General features: G+C 38.2%; 1 protein-coding gene across 5 annotated transcripts in view; it reads right to left on the bottom strand.

Annotated features, from left to right (window-relative positions):
* The window catches only part of trak1a (trafficking protein, kinesin binding 1a), a 73,241-nt gene extending 49,345 nt beyond the window's left edge, over window positions 1-23,896 (bottom strand). For 3 of the 5 annotated variants that reach the window (XM_088326563.1, XM_088326559.1, XM_088326561.1), the window contains exons 1-3: window positions 23,685-23,896; window positions 12,613-12,986; window positions 4,711-4,905 (exon numbers count right to left, since the gene is read on the bottom strand). In XM_088326563.1, the coding sequence (XP_088182689.1) occupies window positions 4,711-4,905; window positions 12,613-12,646 (229 nt within the window). In that variant the 5' untranslated portion in view covers window positions 12,647-12,986; window positions 23,685-23,896. Of the gene's footprint in view, window positions 1-2,270; window positions 2,968-4,710; window positions 4,906-9,576; window positions 9,715-12,612; window positions 12,987-23,684 lie in introns of those variants that run through there. The other 2 variants (XM_088326560.1, XM_088326562.1) reach the window with 2 other exon arrangements.
* Between the last annotated feature and the right edge of the window lie 71 nt (window positions 23,897-23,967).

Raw genomic sequence — 23,967 nt, 5'->3', positions numbered from 1 at the left:
AGTCTGTGTAACATAGTGTACTAATCTGTGAAGCCCTTAGAGACTTATTGTGATTAAGGGCTATACAAATAAAAATGACTTGACCTGAATTGACTTGACATCTTGTACGATTTTCTCGTAGCTCGTATGTAGAGGTATCACTGTAGTTCATTTTTTACACTATAAGTGTGTAGTGACTTTTTAAAAATTCAATTGTAATATTTCTGACTTAATAAATTCAGTTACTTTACATGAAGGAGTAGTTTTATTTATTTTATATAACAATCACATTAATTTGTAGGTTACATTAGGCACTTTTAGGACAGCCTTTGCGCAAAGTGGCCCTCAGTGAAAATTAGTCACCCCTGCTCTAGAGAATAGAAGTTAGCTTAATAATAAATAGTATTGGAGGAGTATGTTATAAGAAAGGTCATTCCTCAAGACACCGGGTGAGCATTTGCTCATACACACCACAACTGTACTCAAAAAATGAATGTGGGTCAGGTCCAAAGAGCCAAACGTACTCACCATTAGTCCCACTCATTTACTGAAATGGTTCCACATACTGATGCCAACTAGGTGAGTTTCGCCTTGCTTGAGTAACTCAACTCAACGGCAGCCCTAGTATACAGTTATGAATAGATAGCAAAAGAGGGCTACACAATTTGCATGGTTAGCCACATGGCAATTTATCTTCCGGGCCATGTTTACTTTCATTCCTAATTGTAATGTGTGTTTGGTCTGTGAATGCGCCACAAGTCAAGCCCAGTATAGGAATGGTGGCTAGGCTATGCTTTGGAGAAATGCGTAAAATAGCATTTAGGTTTTTTTAAGTGAGTACTTGTTGGCCTGGAGAGGAATGGGCACCAGCAACAAGGCATTGAAAATAATTCTTCTAGAATCCATGGATCTTTTAGTATTCAAGGTTGGAGTTCAAATTTTGTTTAAAATTGTGAAAATCTTTACTGCAAAAACTAAATGGCCAAATAAAGGTAAATAAAGGATGATTTTATGTCTCAGAAAACTTAACACAAAGCTGTCTACACAACGCTGGCTGTTTTCTAGTTGAGTGTCTGCATTTCACAAAATAAAAAAAACCTTAAAATTGTTTATGAATTAAACCGTATTGGCATTAAAGTTTTACGCAAAAACACCTCATAACACCCAGATCAATATTGCTGCATAGGCAAACTGATTGATCTATTCAAAAGGATTGATAGAATCATACTAAGCATATCACAGTTTGGGAGGGATGGTAAAGGAGGTGTCTGTAAAACCTCCAGCTGTTAAGTAACATTACATTCAACGTGATGCCCCCTCAATCTGTGTTTGAAAAAAACCTAAAGAAGCTAAAATATTGGCATTAATGCTTTGATCAAGAAATTGATTAATATACAGATCCATACAGTTAATTAAAAGGAAGGGATTATATAACAGAAGCAAATGAAGCAACGTTTCTCATGGGAGAATATGTACAAACAATAGTTCAGGAATATGAAGACACAAGGAGAATAATAAAGACTAACTGCTACGCTAACTAATGCACAACATTTGACCAATGACACAAATCACATGGCTAAGGATCATCAAGCACGTTATTCTTCTGTGTGAGAATTAGTCAAACTATAAACTTAGCAGTAGTTTGTCTATAAACGGCATGTTTCAACCCTCAATTCAAATGCAGTTGCTGGAAGAAATGTATATGTTTTAATGCTAAAAATCTCAGTGTGCCCATGGTGTGTCAAAGGTTTCCAACATTAGCCCACAATGACTCAGCCCAGTCAACAACTGGTCTCGATCTGTTTACAATGGTTATCATTAAGAAATCCAGTGTTTGGAATTTAAAAAAATATAACAGTTTAACTTAAAACAAACTGCTCTTTGCCTTTTGTCTCTCAACAATGCACAAATAAAATCAGAGGACAAGCTTGATCGAAAAACTACATCTATTTTTAATTAATTTCAACACGTAACTTTTGCATTGAGAAAAATGTGATGGAATGCTTTAAACATGATCAAGTTTAAGACACTATCAATGTTGGTATCAAACAGCATTACACATTTCAAACGGGTGAAATGGGGTCACCTTCCTGAGTTAGTTTTAATCCTCACCACTCAAAAATAAAAATCCAAAATAAAGGAAAGATTCAGCTGGTAATAATTCAAAATTTACCTGTAAACTCAAGTTAATCTGAATATAATTGTCTAATTAAGTGTTGCTTGTTATTTTACAGTAACCTTCAATCTGTTTACATCTTGACAGGATTACATAATACAAAAGATTGTCTTACCATCAGTACACTCTTCATAGTACCAGTCCAATTCATAGTATTCTGCCTTAACAAACCTCTGGCTTCGTCTCTTCATCCTCACTGATCAGCAACATTTGCATTATGTTGTCTACAATAGTTGTGATCAATCCGCATCAGCATGCTCCAAGCTCCGAGATGACCAGCAGTCACCAGGGTCTCATATGCTCAATTGGTACATAGCTGTCAATAAAGGTCCAGTTCTTCTATCTCAGAATAGTGTGTCCTAATTAACTGGCACTGTCCATTGCCAAACAAAAGAACTGGACCATTTTTGTGCAGGTCCATTTTCTCCCACACTCATTAGCAATTTGCTGTCAGGATAGCAGTGTGCTCCATATTGTTTCTGGCAGCATGCTGCCAAACAGATTCCAGATCCAGTAACTGTGTCACCAGTTGTCCCACATTAAACACTTTTAACCTGTCTGTGATTTTCTCTCGGGTGAGTCTTTTTCTTCATCATTACTCAGTTTTCCAAGTCACTCCAGATATGTCCACTTCCTGTTATATCAGACTCATATCTTGTGGAAAAAATCAACACCCCACTAACGTTTGTTTAGCATCAGTTCTTGCTTATTCCTTGTACTTGCTCCGCACGTGGACAGCACTGCATCCTTTACAGGGGTTCAATAAATCCAAAGATGCAGAGGGAGACAGAGAAGGCAGGAACAGTCACGGGTTTTGCAGTAGAAACGATGACACAGTAGAGTTGGTGGTTGGTGGGGTGGGCCAATTCTAACAGCCAATAAGAGGGCTAGAGCCATCTCACTGCCACCCACTAAAGTTACGTCAGCAGTCTAAACTACCCACTCCCCCTCCCCTAACTTGCCCTTGTGAGTGGTTGCTATAGCAGCAGGCTCTGACTACAAGACCATTGCAGAGTAGCATGTAAAATGAGCGTGAAGCAGGGATAGATGACGCAAAGATCACATATTGAATGAAGTAAATATAGAGTTATTGTATCGAAAAATATGACAAATAATTCAGAGAAATAACTGCAAAATCTCTAGATGCTGTTTATTTAAGCAATATTACCATGATTTAGGCTTGATCGCTGGTTGATTTAGTGCTGTTGATCAATGTTAAAAAGTTGGATTAATTAAACATTGCCAAGAGAAGAAAAGAACTGTATTTCAAGCTAGTAGAGTTTGAAGCGACTCGGATGAAGATCAGCTCCTCCAAATCCAAGGCCATAGTTCTCAGCCAGAAAATCGTGACAATGTGTCTGCGGGTTGGGGATGAGATTCTGCCCAAGCCTGAGGAGTTCAAGTATTTGTTCACAAATGAGGGGAGGGTGGAAAAGGAAATACACAGGTGTCTGCTGTCATGTGGATCCTGTTCCGGTTTGTTGTGGTGAAGAACAAGATCCTGGATGCAAGCAAATAAAATGGATTTCCACCTTAGGGTTTCCAGGTTCTCCCTTTGTCATAGGGTGAGAAACTCGGGCATTAAGTAACTCTGTGTAGAGCCACTGCTCCTTCGCTTTAAGAGTAGCCAATAGAGATGGCTCTGACATCTGGTAATGATGCCTCTCTTGGGATGTGTTCCAGGTATGCCCCACTGGTAGAAGACCCAGAGATGACCCAGGACATGCTTGATAGACTACATTTAGTGTTGGCGCCACTTCTGTGGTTTGTCTTAAGTAAGTCTGGTGGCACCCATACCTCTCCAGGTTGTTTTTTTTAGGTTAGGGGTTTGTATGATAGTATTTAATGTGAAAATTTATTAAAACTTAAGACTGAGTTGCTATGTGCACTACAAAGGTGACCCAAATGTTATATGGCACACAAACAGGTCATAGACGGGTAAATACGGACATGTCCTAAACAAGGATTAAGACATTATTTCAGAGAGGGCACAAGATTGAAATAGGCAGTGGGAACGAGGGAGATACAAAGATTGAAATAGCAACCAGAAGAGGAAAAGAGACAAACAGGCAGATGAACAGACAGAACAAAAGGACAGACTGACAGAAAACATACAGAAGAGGACAGTGACTAAAAGGTTGAAAATGAGTGAGGGGGAGAGATTAAGAAAAGGAGAGAGAGAGAGAGAGAGAGAGAGAGAGAGAGAGAGAGAGAGAGAGAGAGAGAGAGAGTAAGAGAAGGAGATAGAGAGAGCAGATGGCAAACAGACAACAACTGAAGGGGAAGATGACAGCGTAAAAGCAATAGAAAGTACGCTGGAGAGAGACTGTTTTGGCAACAGTGGCCAAGCAGTTGATTTTACAAGATCCTATTGTAAGGGAAGGTCAAATTGGATTACAAAGACATTTATGGAATAAACCTTTAGATCTGTACCTTTCAGGATTAAAAAAAAACAAAAAAGAAGTGCAGGGTAAATGTCAGTATTAGCATATTTCATTTATCACCATGGCATGAGTCTAGAAAAAATTCATGACACATGAAAAAAATGCACTTACAAAAGTACTTGAGTGTCTCCTCTATTTGTTCAGTAGTCAGGTCGAGTGGAGTGTCCGGGTCCACCAGAGGCGTGTGCAGCCAGTCATCCTGCTCGTAGCCGAAGATTGTGTCGGCCCTCAGCTTGTAGACTGGCAGCTGTTCTTCCAAAAGGCTAATAATCTCAAGTTCCGGCAAGTCAGTATTGTTACACACATCTAAAAAGTGCAGAAAAAAGGCAAACACAAAACAAGTGTTTTCTCTTTTGTATGTTTTTAAATACTGAAAATTGATTGTACACACACTAATAAAATTCATATATTTTAAAAGGACGTTTGGTGCACAAAATTCTGTTGATTTGAAATTACAGTACTGTAGTTGACTTTGTAAGCTTACAAAACCAAGCATAGTCTGCCACCTAATGGTAAAAGGAGAACTTCTGCCAATAACCCAAGCATTTAATGCAATGGGAAAAAATAGTCATCCAAAATCAGGCCACTGTGCTCTTAAAAAAAGAATTGCATTTGTTCGATTCGATGGATGGGCACGGCTCTGTCAAAGTTCTCATTTCACAAGGTGAAGAAGACCTGATAAAAGCTGCAATGACAACATATTGTTACACACATCCAGGGTTGTAAGGATTACTTTAAATATTTAATTGGAAAAGGTTACTTACTAGTTAACTGTTAAGAAATGTAATCAATAATGTAATTGGAATACTATAATATTAAAGTAATGCTGCAGAGTGAGACCACAGAAAGAGAGAGAGAAAGAGAGAGAGAGGAGCAAAATGACAATGCGAATGTAAACTTAGCTAATGCAACCGAGGAAAGAATACAGTTAAAACTAACGCACATGGGACTTCAATATTGTTTCTGTAGCTTTTGACATTTTTAAAAAAGTACTTAAGTAAGTAAGTAATCCAGTGTACCTGTAATTTGAATATGTATTTTCTTATGTAACTGTAACGAAGTACAATAACTTTTTTGTGTCCTGATTACGTACACCGTTACATGTATTGCGTCACTCCCCAGAACTACACAAATAAGAAAGGATGCAGAGATAAATACACAAAAAAAGAAAGTGTTTCTCTTTTCTATGTCTCCAAAGACCAAAAATAGGACATGTGGCACAGCTCTGATGTCATGGGCTCAAATCCAGCTACCAGCCTTCCTGTGCAGTTTGCATGTTCTCCCCCGGGCAATCCTGTTTCCTCCCAAATTCCAAAATCATGCATGCAAGGTTAATTGGTCAGATCAAATTGTCCTTAGGTATGAGCGAGTGAGTTGTCTGTCTCTGTATGCCCTGTGACAGACTGGCGACCAGCCCCATCAAATCGGTTATGACAATATATAGCAAGGGTCTCCACCCTTTTTAAAGCTGGGAGCTACTTTTTGTTACGTACTACTGCAAGGGGCACCAGGTTTTTTTGTGCATTTCGAAAATAACATTACTGTTTTATTACTATGTCATTACCAGGCCAATTATGGTAGGTATGGTTAAACAGACTCAGAAAACCACAAAAAAAATCATTTTACTAGAAAATCACAATGACCCAGCACTTGTGAGGTATCTTTAGAACAGGTCTGCGGGCATCACGTTGGAGCGCCTTGGGATAGAGAGGGCACCAATCAGCATCAATAGCTATTGTCATCCAACACATTTTTATTGTCTTATTTCTGCTCTTTACATACTGTGTTCATTTTTTTCCTGCACAATCATGTTGTAATCACTAACAATGCTATGTCACGGTTAGCTCATTCAGACCGAAAACCTTTCTGTGTTCAGGAAACAACAAACGTACACAACAATGCACCTGCTTGAAGCCTTAAGCAAATCCAACCAGTAAGATATTTCGTTTTATTCATAGAAGTTAACAAACACTGTCTTTCTCACTCAACAATCATCCATCCATCCTCTGCACCACTTATCCTCACTAGGGTCGCGGAGCGTGCTGGAGCCCACACCAGCTATGTTCAGGCAGTGGGGGTAGGGGACACCCTGAACTGGTTACCAGCCAGTTGCAGGGCACTCAAAGACAGACAATTCACTTGCTCATTCACAAATCAACCTGACATGCATGTTTTTGGAAAGTGGGAGGAAACTGGAGTGCCCAAAAGAAACACACCCACAGGAAGACCATGCACACTCCGCACGGGGAGGCTGAGCTGGCTGGAAAACCCTGGGGCTGCGCGTTAAACACGCACCGCTCTCCCAGATCCCTTAATCACCTGGGTCCTAGGGGCACCACTTCCTGCGGTGTGTCCTGGGCAAGTACAGCCTGGCAACGCTTCCTGATCTGACCTAGATACAGCACCTTCATAATCTGTTCGCTGTTGTTTTTGTTTCAAAGCGTCATCCCGCTCTTGAGAGTTGGCTTGGATCGTCAGAATGTCCAAATAATAATGACAAATTATAATTAATATAACCCCCACGAAAATCGAGTCATTTTTGTGCACTTACAACTTAATAAAATCAGTTTCATACACGGTGAGAGGCTTTTTTCAAACATGTAAAGACACACACTATTAACGAGTACGGTATACAGTTGTGTCGTCATACTCTTCGAAAAATGAGATGCTGCATCTCAAGGGACAATGCTTAACACATTAAACCAGGGGTGACCAACATTTTTTAACCAGAGGCGTACTTTTGTTACTGATTAGCGCAAAGGGCTATCAGTTTGAAATGCATTTCTAAAATGCATTATGACATTACTTTGTTGTTAATATGTAATTATTGTTAATACCAGATTTTAATTATTAGAAGTAGGGTTAAAATAAGCACTGTCAACTGCTAAAACATTGATTTCAAAGAGACTGATGTTGATGATTCCTAATGCCAGTTATAAATAAAATTTCCCCAAAAATCACTATGACCTATCACTGGTGAGCTATATTCAGAACCAGTCCATAGGCTACTCTGGTGCTCTTAGGGGGTTATCTGGTGCCTGTGGGAACCACACAGGAGACCCCTTCATTAAAAATTGAATTAGCAACTAAGCTGTTTAGTCCATTAATCCTAAAAAAAATTGAATAGTCTTTATTGTCATTGATAACAATGTAGTGAACATTGTTCACAATGCGATTAGACATGGCCCTACAGGATAAACAAGATAAACGTAATAAAGACTGAAAAGAAGAAAAATGAAAATATTTAAAAGATAGATAAAAGGTCTGATACTGGCCTAAGTTGTAAGTAATATTTTTTTTCGTATTAATGGTGAAATAAAAAAAGTGCATCGTCACACTAATGCAAAGAAAATGAAATTTAGTAGCTGATTTTGGTGTGTTTTATAGAACTACGGTATAACAAATAAACCAGCCCTTGTATTTTTCAGTACAATAATACCTGGCTTTAACATGAGTCACCTTTCACGGTTTCGCAGCTTCATGGATTTTTATGATGCATTGTGTTCTGCATTCTGACTGGCTAAACAGTCTTTGGAGTAGGTATCGGTAAAAAAATTGTAATTGTTTACAGGTACTTTTATTTTTAAACAAATCATTGAGCCCGTAAAAAGGTTTTCTCTTTGATACCGGTGTATAATTAAGCGTTTATTGAATAATAATTGTAAAACAGTAGAGGTTTCTACTTCAAGGATTTTGCGTATCATGGGTTCTTTTTGTAACATAACCCCGGCGCTAAACGACGGTTTACTGTATAACTGGATTACACCACTCCAGGGATAAAGTTTGGACCAAGGACGTAGTTTTGGCATGGACAGAGGGAACGTCTCCCCACCAATATCAAGCAATCATTGTTTTACCTCCACCAATATTATGTGATCACTTGAATAAATACACTATGTCCCCACCAATTACAAGACCAAATCTAGGTCATTGGTTTGGACATCCCTGTTTTACATTATACATTGTCTTTGAATTAATGCTATTGTAAAATATTCAATGAGTTACAACAGCAAGATGTTATCCGAAGATTTTTCCTTATTATTCAATTATTTGATTTAACGAGTGTTTAGAATACCTGCACACATTATCCACTTTGAAATTGTCCAGTTGATCAAACGCAAATTTGACGGATGGTAATTGATTTCTGATCTATATATGATCAAGTTTGGGGGCATTTTAGCCAAAATCAAAGGTATAGTGGATGGAAAAGTTTACCACTGCAAGATTCAAGTTTAAAGAGAAGAATAGACCACTGACATTGACAGATATGAAAAACAAAAACATTTGAGTGTTGGACACTTATTGTGGTGCATCTGATAATTATGCAAACAATAATAGACTTATTTATTATTTGTTCTGGGGAAAAAAAAAACTTTTATGTGTTAAACCCAAATGTATACCTAAAAATACATGATGGCGTACACAAATAGTTCTGCTTGGTTTCTTATTTCTGGGGCGTTTGTTACTTTTTGAATGACAAAAAAAAGTCTTTGGTTGATGTTTGTTCAATCTCTTTGTAATCTTTTGACAACCCGCTCCCCCCTCCCAGTGTATATTTCTAGACACATGCTGCAGACGCAACAAATGTGTTGTGCATACTCGTCTATACAGACAGCCGACCACATTCATTCTGGATGCAGAGTATGTAAGACTTTGTTCATAGTTCTATCTTTGTGAAATACATTTTATTCAGCATTATCATAATTCATTAAACATGATTGACAAAGTTTAAAGCCCCAAAGTCGTATAGTTTTTGTCCAACCTGGCTGCACTCCATGAAACAATACAGCACTGTAGAAATCTAAGAGACAACTTTTGACGTTCAGTTGATTTGTTACTGTTTATGATATATTAAATACCTTTAAAAACATACTTGACAACAGCTCAGTGATTGTGAGTAACTTTCCACTGACCCTATGTCAAAAGCAACTCATCAGACTGCATCTTAAACAGAACAAAAACCAACAATGTACTCACTCATGTTGAATTAAGCCTGATAAAGAACCCTCAGCCCTTGACCTATCACATTTTCCACAAGTCCTGGTCAAGGCAAGGACAAATAAGACTCCAGAGCAGTAGAGAAAGAACATTGGGAGGGTGAGACAGGAAGTGCAAACCAGAGGGTGGAAAAAAAGTCTGAACACAGCCCTGGTTGGAAGAGCCAGAGGAAGTTAAAAAAGGAGTGGGAGGAGTGAAGTTGAGACGAGAGTAGAGCCAAACTGCTTCACCATGCCTCACATGCCAATGACGATATCCACATGAACCGCCCCACACAAACTCTACCCCTCCATGTCCCTTGCTTAATTTCAGAATATTTCTGAATAGAAGGCAACATTGATAGGATAATATTTTTTTTTTTCATAACAAATAGAGGGAATCAATAAAATAAAAGCTACCATGTTAAGTGAAAACACCAACACTTTCATTTAGATTTAATTAGATGGATACAAAGAGCAATAGAGGGATGGAAATGGAGAGACAGAGACGGATAGACAGAGAGTGACAGAGACTGAAAGACTGAAAGTCATATTTTTGTAAGTATCGCAAACAATTTATTACAAATTCCTCTCCACCAGAAATCCTGTAATTTCTCACATAAAATACATGAGCATTTATATCTGGATGTTTTTTTTAACTATAGACAATCTTCCCACAGTCAAGCGTGACGAACAGCAAGACAATGTGACGCCCTTTACAGAAGGCCCCTTGTATTCACAGGGCACTGTGAAGAATTAATTACTCTCAACCCAAGCATATTCATAAAACAGTAAAGCCCAAAAGAGAATAATGAACATATTAACAAAAACCCAGAACTTTAACAGTAGAGTGTACTAAAAATAGAAAAATGAATACAGTATGGTTTACTTTTCCATAAAAGTTAAACTCGGCAAGATGCCAGTAGGTGGCAGTACTGTACTATGTTTTGCAGAAATCAAGTGACGTGGAAGACACTCTGAAACAATAATGCTAGATGACACTCGTGGTTGAACTACAAACCAAAAAACACATGGGTATAATAAGTGATTCATTTCCACAATTATGCAACACTAGAAGTGTTAATATCACGAGTAGAAGCAATATTATCTCATTTATTCAACGCATATCTTTGTAAATGCTAATTCATATCATACCTCTCAAGACTAAAATTTAAAAAAGTGATGGAAAAACAGCAAGCTATCGAACTTTGAATAACAATGTAAGAACAGGACTGTTTCAAAACTTTTTATATTTTTTCTGTCATGCAATTCAAAAAACGAAAATGTCATGCATTCTATTCATTACAAATCAGTTAAAATATGTGTTTGATTGTTTTAATTTTTGCTGATGATGACAATTCAAAATATCAAATTCAAAATATTCAATATATTACATAATAATGAAAACATAAACAAGTGGGGTCTTGTGTGCTCATTTGCATTATTAATGGTAAGGCATTAATTTTAAATCAATTTTCTATAACCACATAGAGAAAATGTTGCAGTCAGAAATCAATGGTGGGACCTTTGGTTGAAGGAAAAGATATGGTCTAACTAACTCAACTTATTTTCCATGCTATGATTCCGATTACAATGGGGAATCCATTGTGTTTACAGGGTGGATAAAAAAACTTGTCATTTAAAAAAGCAAGAGGAACTGACTTGGGAGGGCCTTTTCCTGTAGGTGCTGTGCATAAGAAAACATTTCTAAAGACTTCCTCATATTTTGTATATGTACTTGTATTTTCCGGTGCATGCTGATCCATAGGGATCCTGACAGCAAACGCAGAACTGGTTTATTGCCATTTTTATGTATTCAGCAGAGGGTTTCAAATCAATACCCATTACCATGCCATTCGACAAATACTGTGTGATGTGCCTATTTAGACAGTTAAAACAGGAGTTCTGATGTTAGAATTTGGCAGGCACAGGTCCCCTGGAGCGCCTTTACTAACAGGATGTGACATTATCACAGGGTCCCACTGAGGGACACTTTCTCACAGCAAAAGCTTTTCAGATTTCAAACACCCGTGATTACAAGCAGTTTGCTGATAAACACCCAAAAACAATATAGGCGTTTAGCTTTAAAAAAACTAATGAGGAAAAATCATCTGTTGGAAAATATATGAACATAAAAATCTAATAATTTATCAGTTGCTAAATTGTTGATACAAAATTGTGGGCAAAGTGTACTAACTAGGGCTACAACAACCAATTACTAAATTGATTAAATTAATTATGAATAGTGTTGGCAACCATTTCGTTATCGTTTGGTCAGGTTATATATGCACCAATTAACACGACAATTCAGTGCAAATAAGAATGCACCTGAAGACTGTTTTAATTTTTTTTAAGTATCTTAAAACTTTTTAGGTATATCACATGCATTTGTACGAGTAAGACAGTTCGTGAAAGCTCCACTAGGGTATGCATAATCACTGTTCTATTGTTTTGGAGCTAATTTTCAGGTGAAACAGGTGTCTAAATTTTTGTCCTTGTGGTGAGGAAGTGTGCATGTGTTCTCTATGTTAAATATCATTTTGACATGCTATGTATTGGATCTTTGTTAATCTGTTATGAACCTGGGGCTGTACCTTTGTTGCTAGGCTTTTATTTTTCACTTGTATGCAGTGTTTTGGGGGATTTGTAAAAGATTTAGGGTCAACGTCTAAGCCACATTCGACCTCTCTGATTTTCCCTCCACACCACCATCGTCAAATGAAAACACAACACACTTCTCAAGTGTGCAGGCGGTTGGTGCAGAGCAACGGGGTTACTTATGTATTTTTGTTTATTGTTAAGCTATTTGACACACATTTTTTTCATTGTTTTATAAAATAGAATATTATGTTGTTGTGTGCACTATTAATTGATTAGTCCAAAACCTTATTATTTGATTAAATAGGAGGAACCTAGAAATGTGTTTCTTTTAAATCAGATTTATTAATTAACCACAAAAAAATAATCGACCGATTCATTGGTTGATAAAATGATCGTTAGTTGCAGCTCTAGTAATAACATAAGAATAAAATATTACCAGTAATGGTTTCTGCATCTTTGAAGGTGACCATGAATCCATCAAGCGAAGCCTGCAGCTCTATGTCACAGGCATACTCCTCTTCTTTTTCTCCTTCCTCGTTGAACAAAATAATTCCTGGGCCCGGGAGGCAAGCTACAATTTCTGGCAGTATTTCCGAGGATGGGGTAGAGGTAGGGGAACAGGTGGGAAGAGAAACAGTCTTCGGGTCCAGCTTGCCACCAAACAGCTACCACAATAAGAAAGGACCAGCCATGGACAAGCTCATGCAGGACAATGTCTATCCTAATGTAGATTTATCCTGGCTTTACATCAAACCTGGTGCAGGAGAAGACATGACTACATAGACAGTCCAAAAATTGCTTCCTGTAAACCTGAAAGACAATAAAAGACAAGAGAGAAGGGAGTAGTTAGTAGTTAACTTCCATCTAGGTGCTTGATAACTATTGCCTGGGAAGCGGCATCTGCTTCCTCTTTGATAGTAAGTCCCAAGTAGAGAATGTTAGCTTCAAAAATCGACCAATGTTAATAAGGTTCAAAGTTAGCTTTGATCATTATTTGTTCACAGGGTGATTGGCAAAAATAGGCAAATAGGCCAAAATCTTTGTAGCGAACATTTCTTGTCAAATCTGTCGGCATTGGTGTGCTATTGGTGGAGTGGATCTACCGATGTAGCCAGACAGTGCTGTCTTTTAAAACTGTTATGAGCATTATAGTAAATTCAATGAAATGAAATGATCTGCATTTATATAGCGCTTTTCAAGTCAATGACTTCCCAAAGCGCTTTACATTGTGCTTCATATTTCCCAAAAGCGGCCGTGATCTGTGCAGCCATGTAAGGCGCTAACCTGCTTATTGGGGGTATTGGGGGTTCAGTGTCTTACCCAAGGACACTTCGGCATGTAACACGGACAAGCCGGGATTCGAACTGGGATCCCTTAATCCTAAAACGATCGCTCTACCTCCTGAGCTACTGCCGCCCCAATGATGCGAATGCGCTCTTCTTATTGGTAGGTTGTTGTTTTCACTCTTCTCTTGTTGGCTGCTTTCTGTTTCTACAGCGTTAGGATGTAGTTATTATTTTCACTAAGAATACTTTAACTTTAAGAAAACTTTTAATTTTCTCTTTAGTTTACTAGTGATTAAAAGGCATACCCAGTCAAAAAACAACAGCACGGATAAGTATTCTGTACAGGTAAAATATATTTACAAAGCTTTTTATGGTTAAAATGTAAACAACAGGTGAATCTTGAACAAGAAAATGCAATGACGTGTCACCAAAATGTTCACACATATCTTCACATTTCAAATCCAAACTCTGGATATATAAAAACAAATACCCATTTTTTAATGACTTCTCAACAAACTTATGGGTAAGCTGTTTGAGGAATGTGAACTTCCTATTTTTCAAATATTAAAGGCTATACAAATAAACAAACAAATGAAACAAAAGAAAGGCTACTTATTTCCACTGCTTACACAAAAGACTTTCCAAAAGCTGTATGTTAATAATTTACTCTAGATGAATGTCAATACTTAACATCGAACTCTGTAGCCTGAGAGATACTGCCATAAAGATCGGACATAAAACACTACAGATAGTGACACTAACAAGATGACATGCATTCACTAACATTTAAAAACAACCGATACTGTGCAATGGAGAATCTTAAATACTTTTTTGTTTTAAAAACAACCAACTGATAACTTCATAGCTGGAATCTTAGATATGCGTAGAAATTAGAATTGGCTTGTACTCAAAGGCAGCTGCACAATTGTGTTTAACCAGAGTTCTGAAATTCAAGTATAATACAGACCATATTTTCACAACAAAGAGGCAGTCTCAATTACGTGTATGATTGTTATATTTGACATACAAAACATACACACCTGATGACAGGTTGCAAGCTTTATATACAATCAGCATGCTAATTCTTCATGCTTTAGAGCCAGGCCTTCACCCTTTAATGTTGCCATGGTGCCCTTTATTACACCCACCTCACACCAACAACGCAATGATGAAAAATTACAAACATTTTTAATAAATAAACATGAGCCTGGTAAAAAACACGAAACGAATATGCACAAATATGAACAAAACATTTTACACGGGTAATCGTCATTCAATCGAACCAATCAAGTCCTCCTTTAGTTTCTAATGGAATAGCTGGGCTAAATCTACTTCAAATATCCCAGGTTCACTTTCTTCACTGTCAGAGTCACTTTGTATAACTTTGATAATGACGACTGTTTTTGCTAAAGCTTGTACAACAGTCTGGCATGCAAATGGGTCAGAGGATAAAAAGGTAAGAAGGGTGTAGAGGAAATATGTTCCAGTACATTGTACGACACACTATTGACGTCTGTAAACCCACATTGTGTTTCAGTAATCTGCAAGAGGCACCACACTAGAGGTAGGTTCACGACTCATGGATCCCTTACCCGTATGGTCTTCAGGGCACCAATTAGGATGCAAGTCTGGACAGCTTTCTCCACTGTTGACGGTTCCTGGCCTGTTTTGGGGTAATGGCAAAGTTGGCACCAGTCCATTCCTTAATATTGTCGGCCCAGTTCTTTTTCAGTCTTTCTCTCCTACTGCCCCCTTGGCAACATAGGCAACTTAGCGCCAACACACTGCAGCACACTCAGGTCGCTATTGTAATATTGTCACGTCAATCCACATCCAAGTCATTATAAATACAAAGTCACCAAATACATTGATAAAGGCTGTTTTTGTTACTAATTAGCACAAAGGGCACCAAGTTTGATATGCATTTCTGAAATAGAAACTTAATATGTTAGTAATATGTTAAGTAGGGTTAAATATACTCAGTCAACCACAAAAAAAAAAAAAAAAAATTACCTGAAAATCACAAAGGCCCAACACTGGTCAGCTATTTTTGAAGCAGGTCCGCGGGCACCTCTGCTATCCTTAGGGGGGCACCCTGGTGCCTGCGGGCACAACATTAGAGACCCCTGATGTAGGGATTCCACTAACTGCAATGATAGATCTTTCCACCTCAGACCTCCAGTAATGATAGCAAGCTCGGAGTTCATTTGCTTCACTTGTTTTTTTCACATCGGCTAAGAAGCGCCGCACAGTTTAGGCGCAATTACACATATGTCCTTGGCGATCAGCACAATTGTCCGACGGCGCTCTCCCCTGCACCCCACATGCCATTTTTAAGGATTAACTCCTGTGGGATGTGGACGACCTGAAACAAGGTTTACTCAGCTTCAAGTTGCGTTGATCACGTGTTTGGCTTCACGTGAACAGTCAAGATGGTGACATCTGCTATGTAACTTATTTTCGCGGATAAGTATGTGAGAAGTAACAGAAGACAACATGAAGACCACCGATGCAAAAGGTACGTGATAAAAGTTCTTCCACGATTGCAACACCAGCGCTTAAGGAAAGCGACACCAGCAAAATGCTCATCAATAGTGGAAAAGTGGGTGGAATGTGCTAGATAGGCACGAGGCTTGCAATTGGCATGCAAAGAGGCCCAAAGCAAGAAAAAAACGGTGAATATGGTATGAATTAAACTACAGTGCATCCGGAAAGTATTCACAGCGCTTCACTTTTTCCACATTTTGTTATGTTACAGCCTCATTCCAAATTGTATTAATTTAATCTCTTATCTCAAAATTCTACACAAAATACTCCATTATGACAATGTGCAAAAGTTTTTTTTTTTTTACTTTTTTGAATTTATTAAAAATAGAAAACTAAGAAATCACAGTTACATAAGTATTCACAGCCTTTGCTTAATACTTTGTTGATCCACCTTTGGCAGCAAATACAGCCTCAAGTCTTTTTGAATATGATCCCACAAGTTTAGCACACCTATATTTAGGCAGTTTTGCCCATTCTTCTTTGCAATAAGTCTCAAGCTCAATCAGGTTGGATGGGAGACGTTTGTGCACAGCCATTTTCCGATCTCTCCAGAGATGTTCGATCGAATTCAAGTCTGGACTCTGGCTGGGCCACTCCAGGACATTCACGGAGTGGTTCTGAAGCCAATCTTTTGAGATCTTTGCTGTGTGCTTTGGGTCGTTGTCCTGCTGAAAAATGAACCTTCGCCCCAGCCTGAGGTCAAGAGCGCTCTGGAGCAGGTTTTCATCCAGGATATCTCTATATATTGCTTCATTCATTTTTCCTTCTATCCTGAGTAGTCTGCCAGTTCTTGCTGCTGAAAAACATCCCCACAGCATGATGGTGCCACCACCATGCTTCAATGTAGGGATGGTATTGGCCTGGTGATGAGCGGTGCCTGGTTTCCTCCAAACATGGCGCCTGGCATTCACACCAAAGAGTTCAATCTTTGTCTAATCAGACCAGAGAATTTTGTTTCTCATGGTCTGAGAGTCATTCAGGTGCTTTTTGGCAAATTCCAGACGGGCTTCCATGTTCCTTTTACTAAGGAGTGGCTTTCGTCTGGCCACTCTACCATACAGGCCTGATTAGAGGTAAGATCGGGCCAAAAAAAAGCACCCGAGCCCGACGCAGGCCCGAGGGGTATTAAACCCGACCCGGACCGAGCCCGACTAATTAACTGGATTTGCTGGCCCGGCCCGAGGGGGCCCGAAATTACATATTTTATTTATAAGGAGGGGTGATTTATGATAACAAATTAAACTCTGCCTTTTGTTACAACATCTAGGCCTAAGTTAAATAAAACTGTATAAACATTTACATCTTTTATATTTCTGTGTCTGCACTGCAGATGTTACATTAAGCGACAATCTGTCATTGACGTTTTTTTTTTTTTGAGGTAGCGAAAACATTTAAGGGCGTCCGTCATTTTGACGACTTGATCATTGGGCCATAATCCACAGCAGCAGTAGTAGTACGTCCTTAAGATTTTAGCGCAGCACTTTCATTCAGGGGGTGTTGACGTGTTGTGCCCTTTTCCGACTCCTATGCAAATTCCCCCCCCCTGATCGTATTCTATATAAAACGCTTATTAAAACAATAAAGCGAGCTAATTATAATAATTGGGAGATCCTAGTCTATATAACGCGTTTATTTAAACAATAAAGCGCGATCGTATTCTACAAATTGCGTTTTTTAACGCGGATGAAAATGTCACCAACGTCAATGTACGCTTCCGACAAAAGCGATCGTATTCTATATAATACGCTTTAAAACAAAATAAAGCGAGCTAATTATAATAATTGGGAGATTCTAGTCTATATAACGCGTTTATTTAAACAATAAAGCGCGATCGTATTTTACAAAATGCGTTTGTTAATGCGGATGGAAAAGTCACCAACGTCACTGTACGCTATGATTTCCGCAATCACAACTAATTGTACACAAATAATATTTATTTGATTTACTATATTCCTTGGTCTAGTATCCATACATAGTTTAAGTATATATTTTTAATGAACATATATTTATAATCATTAATTAATAAAAAAAAAAAAAAAAAAAAAAAAAGCAGGACCGAACTCGACCCGACCCGACCGTATGACTGACATTTCAGGCCCGACCCGGCCCGAAATTGCCTCGGGTTCGGGTTCGGGCTCGGGCCATAAATCTTAGGTCTAGGCCTGATTGGTGGATTGCTGCAGAGATGGTTATCCTTCTGGAAGGCTCTCCTCTCTCCACAGACGAACGCTGGAGCTCTGACAGAGTGACCATCGGGTTCTTGGTCACCTCCCTGACTAAGGCCCTTCTTCCCCGATCGCTCAGTTTAGAAGGCCGGACAGCTCTAGGAAGAGTCCTGGTGGTTCCAAATGTCTTCCATTTACGAATAATGGAGGCCACTGGGCTCATTGGGACCTTCAAAGCAGCAGACATTTTTCTGTATCCTTTCCCGGATTTGTGCCTCAAGACAATCCTGTCTCGCAGGTCTACAGACAGTTCTTTTGACTTTAGTCTTGGTGTTTGTGCTCTGACATGCACACTCAACTGTGGGACCTTATATAGACAGGTGTGTGCCTTTCCAAATCATGTCCAATCAACTGAATTTACTGCAGGTGGACTCCAATTAAGCTGTAGAAAGATCTCAAGGATGATCAGTGGAAAAAAAGATGCACCTGAGCTCAATTTTGAGCTTCATGGCAAAGGCTGTGAATACTTATGTAAATGTGATTTCTTAGTTTTCTATTTTTAATAAATTCAAAAAAAGTTAAAAAAAAAAAACCTTTTCACATTGTCATAATGGAGTATTTTGTGTATAATTTTGAGATAAGAGATTAAATTAATACAATTTGGAATGAGGCTGTAACATAACAAAATGTGGAAAAAGTGAAGCGCTGTGAATACTTTCCGGATGCACTGTATACTCAATGAAGATACACACTCTGGTTCACATATTGATAGCACAAACTAATGACACATATTGATACTCAATTTTTCATTTGTCGAAACATTCTATCCAATGCTCACAATTTTTGTCAAAGTTTCATGGTGTGTTCTGCTTCACAGTCCACAACACACACACTGCACGATAGGGACTGCCACTCGCTTGGAGGACATTTTCATCCTTTATTTTGTGCGCCTTATAGTCGTGAAAACAAAGTAATTGAGAATTTACTGATAAAAATATGTTTTTTTTTTTTGTTCAAATCAATTGAAATTTTAATCTGTACAAAGTTTTGACCCAGACTTAGTTTGGATCACGGAAATGGCAACCACTTTCATGATCAATAAATGTAATCAATGTCCCAACGCTCTCTGAGTGCGGATCAATCATTAACAACCACAACTTCTACTCCAGAAAATAGATCAATGTAATTGGTTCATGTGTTATGCATTGAGTGTGACGTGTGGAAGCTTGCCAGACATTGTACGCTCAAATTTCTGTTACCATGATTTTATTCTTGTAACATGTGTCATCTCTCGGAGTTTGTGAGTCCGTTAACAATTTTTAAATCTTGCTGTGTGGACCAACAACTTACATGCGTCACAAAAGTAGTCCCATCATACAATTAATCATTTTCATTATGTGACCAATTCGTCTGGTAGTCTCCTAAATTTATTCTGTTTTTAATATAGGACACCAGCAAGGGAGATTGCATAGGATGCCAGTTGGTTATTTTGACAATCATAAAGTGTTTACCTCATTGTCACTGTTGGACAATCATGTTGTGATTCTTCGATTTCCACTTACTTTACTTTTGTAACCTAAGATATTCAATAAAAAGAAAGTGCTCAGGCGACAGCTTTAAGAACAAGTTGGAATTTCTTATCAGAGGTTTAGACTTACACTGTAAGTTCCAAATCTGTTCATTAGTTCTCTCTTTATTTAAGGTGTCTTCTAAACGTTAAACCTTTTATAGTTATTTATAGTAATCGTAAAAGGTGATGAAGGTTTATCAAGTTAATTTTTCTTCAGGGATTGGCGCACCACCCAATATTCAGCTATTATGTTGTATAAAAGATTTTCACTAAATGCATCTTTAAAATGAAACTTGTGTGCATAGCCTCTGTTTCATAAAATATCGATCATTTGTTTAAATTAATACAAGTGCATTTTTTTGCTAAGTTTATGATATTTTAATTTCTTTTTTGTTTATTTTACTAGTAAAAAAGATTACATTTGTACTTAAAATAGGCAAAATTGTTTTAGCTAGTGGTTGGTAAATCAGTTTAAGCTCCCCGCTCGGTTTATAAGAATTTTATTGTAAGGATGTCTTGATTTAATTTAAAAACAAGGTGAAAATGCTTAAAATTAAGCGATTTTCTTCCTATTTGGGTGGCTGTCGTGTACAATATCTGTTGGTATGATCCTAAATGCAATATCATGTTGGTACAAGAACTATCTATCTATCTACCTTGGTCATACCCCTTGAGGGGGATGACCGACAGCAAGACAAAAACATACAATAACAAAGAAAATAAAAAGGGAAAAAAAAAGAAAAAAAAAAAAAAAACACACACAAACATTTTTGGACCATGGCCAACCCAAATGCCTAAACACCCAAACAAGATGGGCACCTCAGCACCTGAGTTGTTCATGCTTTCGTCCCTCCAGATGAAACAGGACACAAGAAAGCCACCATGTCACTCGGGTCAGGGTGACACAACACACTCTTTTGTTCAACAGCAGGGCCCGACAGCTTTCACTGGTTTACCCCTGCTGCATCATACAGGTGCCCGGCCCACCCCTTAGAATGCGTCCAAACTTCCCACTATCCTTTTACAACAACTCTCCACTCATTCCTATCACCAACAAGAGCTCTCGCTTCCACTAGATTTAAACCTCTTTCCTTCACTGCACTCATAACACCATCCATCCACGTCAATCACGGCCTTCTTCTTGGTCTCCTTCCATTTACTTCTGCTCTACAAGAACTGATTTCATTAAAACTATGTCTTACATGGTCATATATTACTTAGTTTGGATTACATGCTTTATTATCTCCCAAAATATTAAAAATTAAGTGGTGTTAAAAAAACATAACAATTTTAACTGCCTTGAAGACATATATTTGACACTCTTGTTTCAAGACAATGGGCAGTATTCTGAAACACAAGGAACTTCCTTAAAATAAACACAGGGAGTTGATTTTAAAAAGATGATACAAACCAGACACACTTGTACTGTGATCAGCCTGAGAATGCTCCAAAAATACCTGAAATTACTTTATACACATCATGATTCACCTTTATAATACAATAAAAGTTAGTAATGTTATTATACAACTAACAATATTTTGCTGTATGTAAATAACTTGAGACATGATCTATGTTATAATTCAGCTCTAGTAACAGAAAAGAACCTATAGTCCCTTTTTTGTAGCCTTCTTAACACAAACCATTACACACAGTATGTTACAATATATATTCTGCTGTACTGTTTTTTTGGTTGCAGAATTGAGCAAAATAATGCAAAAGTAATTAAATTTGTTTTTATTGCTGTGTTAGCATAACCCTAAAAAGGCCACAGTGTGCTCCAATAAATTTCCCTTGCTTCTCGTATTTGCACCCAAAGCTGAGACTATAGTGACAGATGTTCAACGGGTCATATGATATTGACAGCAAACAAAATGAATCATCCCTTAACTTCATGTGGGGCGGGTACTGTTACTTTCTCATTTGTTTGTGCATTTGTTGCTTAAAACCTTTCAATGAGCAAATCATTTGAATACAATTGTGTTTGTTGTATATTTTAGTGTATATTTATATTTTGCACTACTGCTGGGAGTTAGAAATGGTTAAACCACATTACATAGTATACTATAGATATACAGTATAAAGTGTTGGGAGTAAATCGTTTCAAAGGAACAAGTTCCTGGAACGCAATTACTTTTTTCAGAAAAGAGTACTGTGTTTTGTATTTATTACAATTTTCTAAACCAACTGTCGTTAGAACGTGGTGTGTTACTGTGCTACTTTTTAAAAGCTTATCATGAATAACAATGTCTTCAGTTCTTTGGCAGTTACGTCTCAAAGTAATACGTATCCTTCATTCCACCAGCACCATGACGCTAAAGTCAACATCTGAGAAGGTTGGGTGTGTTTATATCTACCAACTAAATACAGTTACGGTGGCGTAGTCTCAAGCACAGAGTACCTCAGGGCTAAATTTCTCCCAACTGCCATCTTTACAACTATAGAATAAAATACTGAAGTCGGGGGATCAATATGCGCATATTTGGTTGTGTGTCACCAGTAGTGAATGGTAGTGAGCGTGTGGGGAGGGGGCACTGCTTATACAGAAACAACAAAATCAATGGGCTACAGAATTTGTGGTAAATATTGCTGAATTGTGGTGTTTTATTTGTGAAATTATTTTTGCAATGCATCATTGTTGGCCTGGAGAGGGATAGGCGCCACCAGGCTGGACTTGCCCAAGACACACCACAGGAAATGGTGCCCCTACGACCCTAGTGGTTAAAGGACACACACACACACACACACACACACACCATGAGAAAAAAAAGAAAACATCTTGGATATTACCCAGAAACGGAAAAGGAAATCTTTGAATGGTTGAATATGGCGTACTGTGTTAGTCTGCAAGTTTCTAAGATTGCACAAGCTGAGCAATATGACAGCTTACTGCTTCCACAAAATGGTGTCCATTTTCTCTTCTATTTCTTTTATTATTTGGCTATTTCAAGCAGTTTTAGGGGATCGGCTTCAATGCGAGTATATGTGGTAATTTAGAACTAGAGTTACTTTCGGAGTAACACACAACTTTTGTTTAATAATAATCTGGATGGTAATGCAGTTACTTTTTCAATGAAGTAACTAGTAACTGCAGCTAATTTGTTAGTTTATTTCCTCTAAAGCGCCCAACACTGTGTATATAGAGACAGAGAGAGAGAGAGAGAGAGAGAGAGAGAGAGAGAGAGAGAGAGAGAGAGAGAGAGAGAGAGAGAGAGAGAGAGAGAGAGAGAGAGAGAGAGAGAGAGAGAGAGAGAGAGAGAGAGAGAGAGAGAGACAGTACGGCGGCGCAGTGGTTAGCGCATGTGTGCGGCACAGTTCATGTCTAGGGAACCTCCTGCGTGGGTTCAAATCCAGCTCCAGACCTCCTGTGTGGAGTTTGTATGTTCTCCCCGTGCTTGCGTGGGTTTCCTCCGGGCACTCCGGTTTCCTCCCACATTCCAAAAACATGCATTTCAGGTGAATTGGCCAGTCCAAATTGTCCCTAGGTGTGAATGAGCGAGTGAGTTGTCAGTCCCTGTGTGCCCTGCAATTGGCTGGCAACCGGTTCAGGGTGTCCCCTGCCCACGGCACGATGATTGCTGGGATGGGCTCCAGCACCCCCGCGACCCTACTGAGGATAAAGCGGTGTAGCTAATGAGATTATATATATATATATATATATATATATATATATATATATATATATATATATATATATATATATATATATATATATATAAATATATGGGGATAATTGTAAATTAAAATATTAGATTAAGTTCCCCAGCTGTTGTAACCAACGACATAGAAATACGTGATTAATAAATAGACCGGTAATATACCTATCCGTTACCACGATGTAACAACCGTAAAGAGAAGATGGGAATATTTTTCACTTTCTCTAATTTGAATGAAGTACATAGAAGGTTCCAAAGAAAGTATTATTTGACACGCATCGTCTTACCTTTTTCTAGAGAAACAACACGCTGTGTTGAAACCTTTTCCTCTTGTGGGGGGGTAACCGAAGTTTGGCAGCATTAAACTTAATGAGGAAACAGCCCGGGAAAACACAGAGTTTACACGCTCACTTCAGAAAAAAGTTACAGAAATGACTATAAACGAAATAAAATTCAATTATATACATTGAAGATTTGAGAAAACTAATGTATGCACCTTATCACCACTCTCAATAAGGACGAACTAAAGTGCAACTGAGGCGGTGCGAGTACCCAGCGATCAAACTCGCG

This window comes from Urocampus carinirostris, chromosome 2 (genome assembly GCF_059441175.1).
Source record: "Urocampus carinirostris isolate Australia breed hairy pipefish chromosome 2, RoL_Ucar_1.0, whole genome shotgun sequence".
Taxonomy (NCBI): Eukaryota; Metazoa; Chordata; class Actinopteri; order Syngnathiformes; family Syngnathidae; genus Urocampus; species Urocampus carinirostris.
The sequence above is the reverse complement of the archived record's forward strand: the minus strand, read 5'-3'. Positions and strand labels throughout refer to the sequence as shown.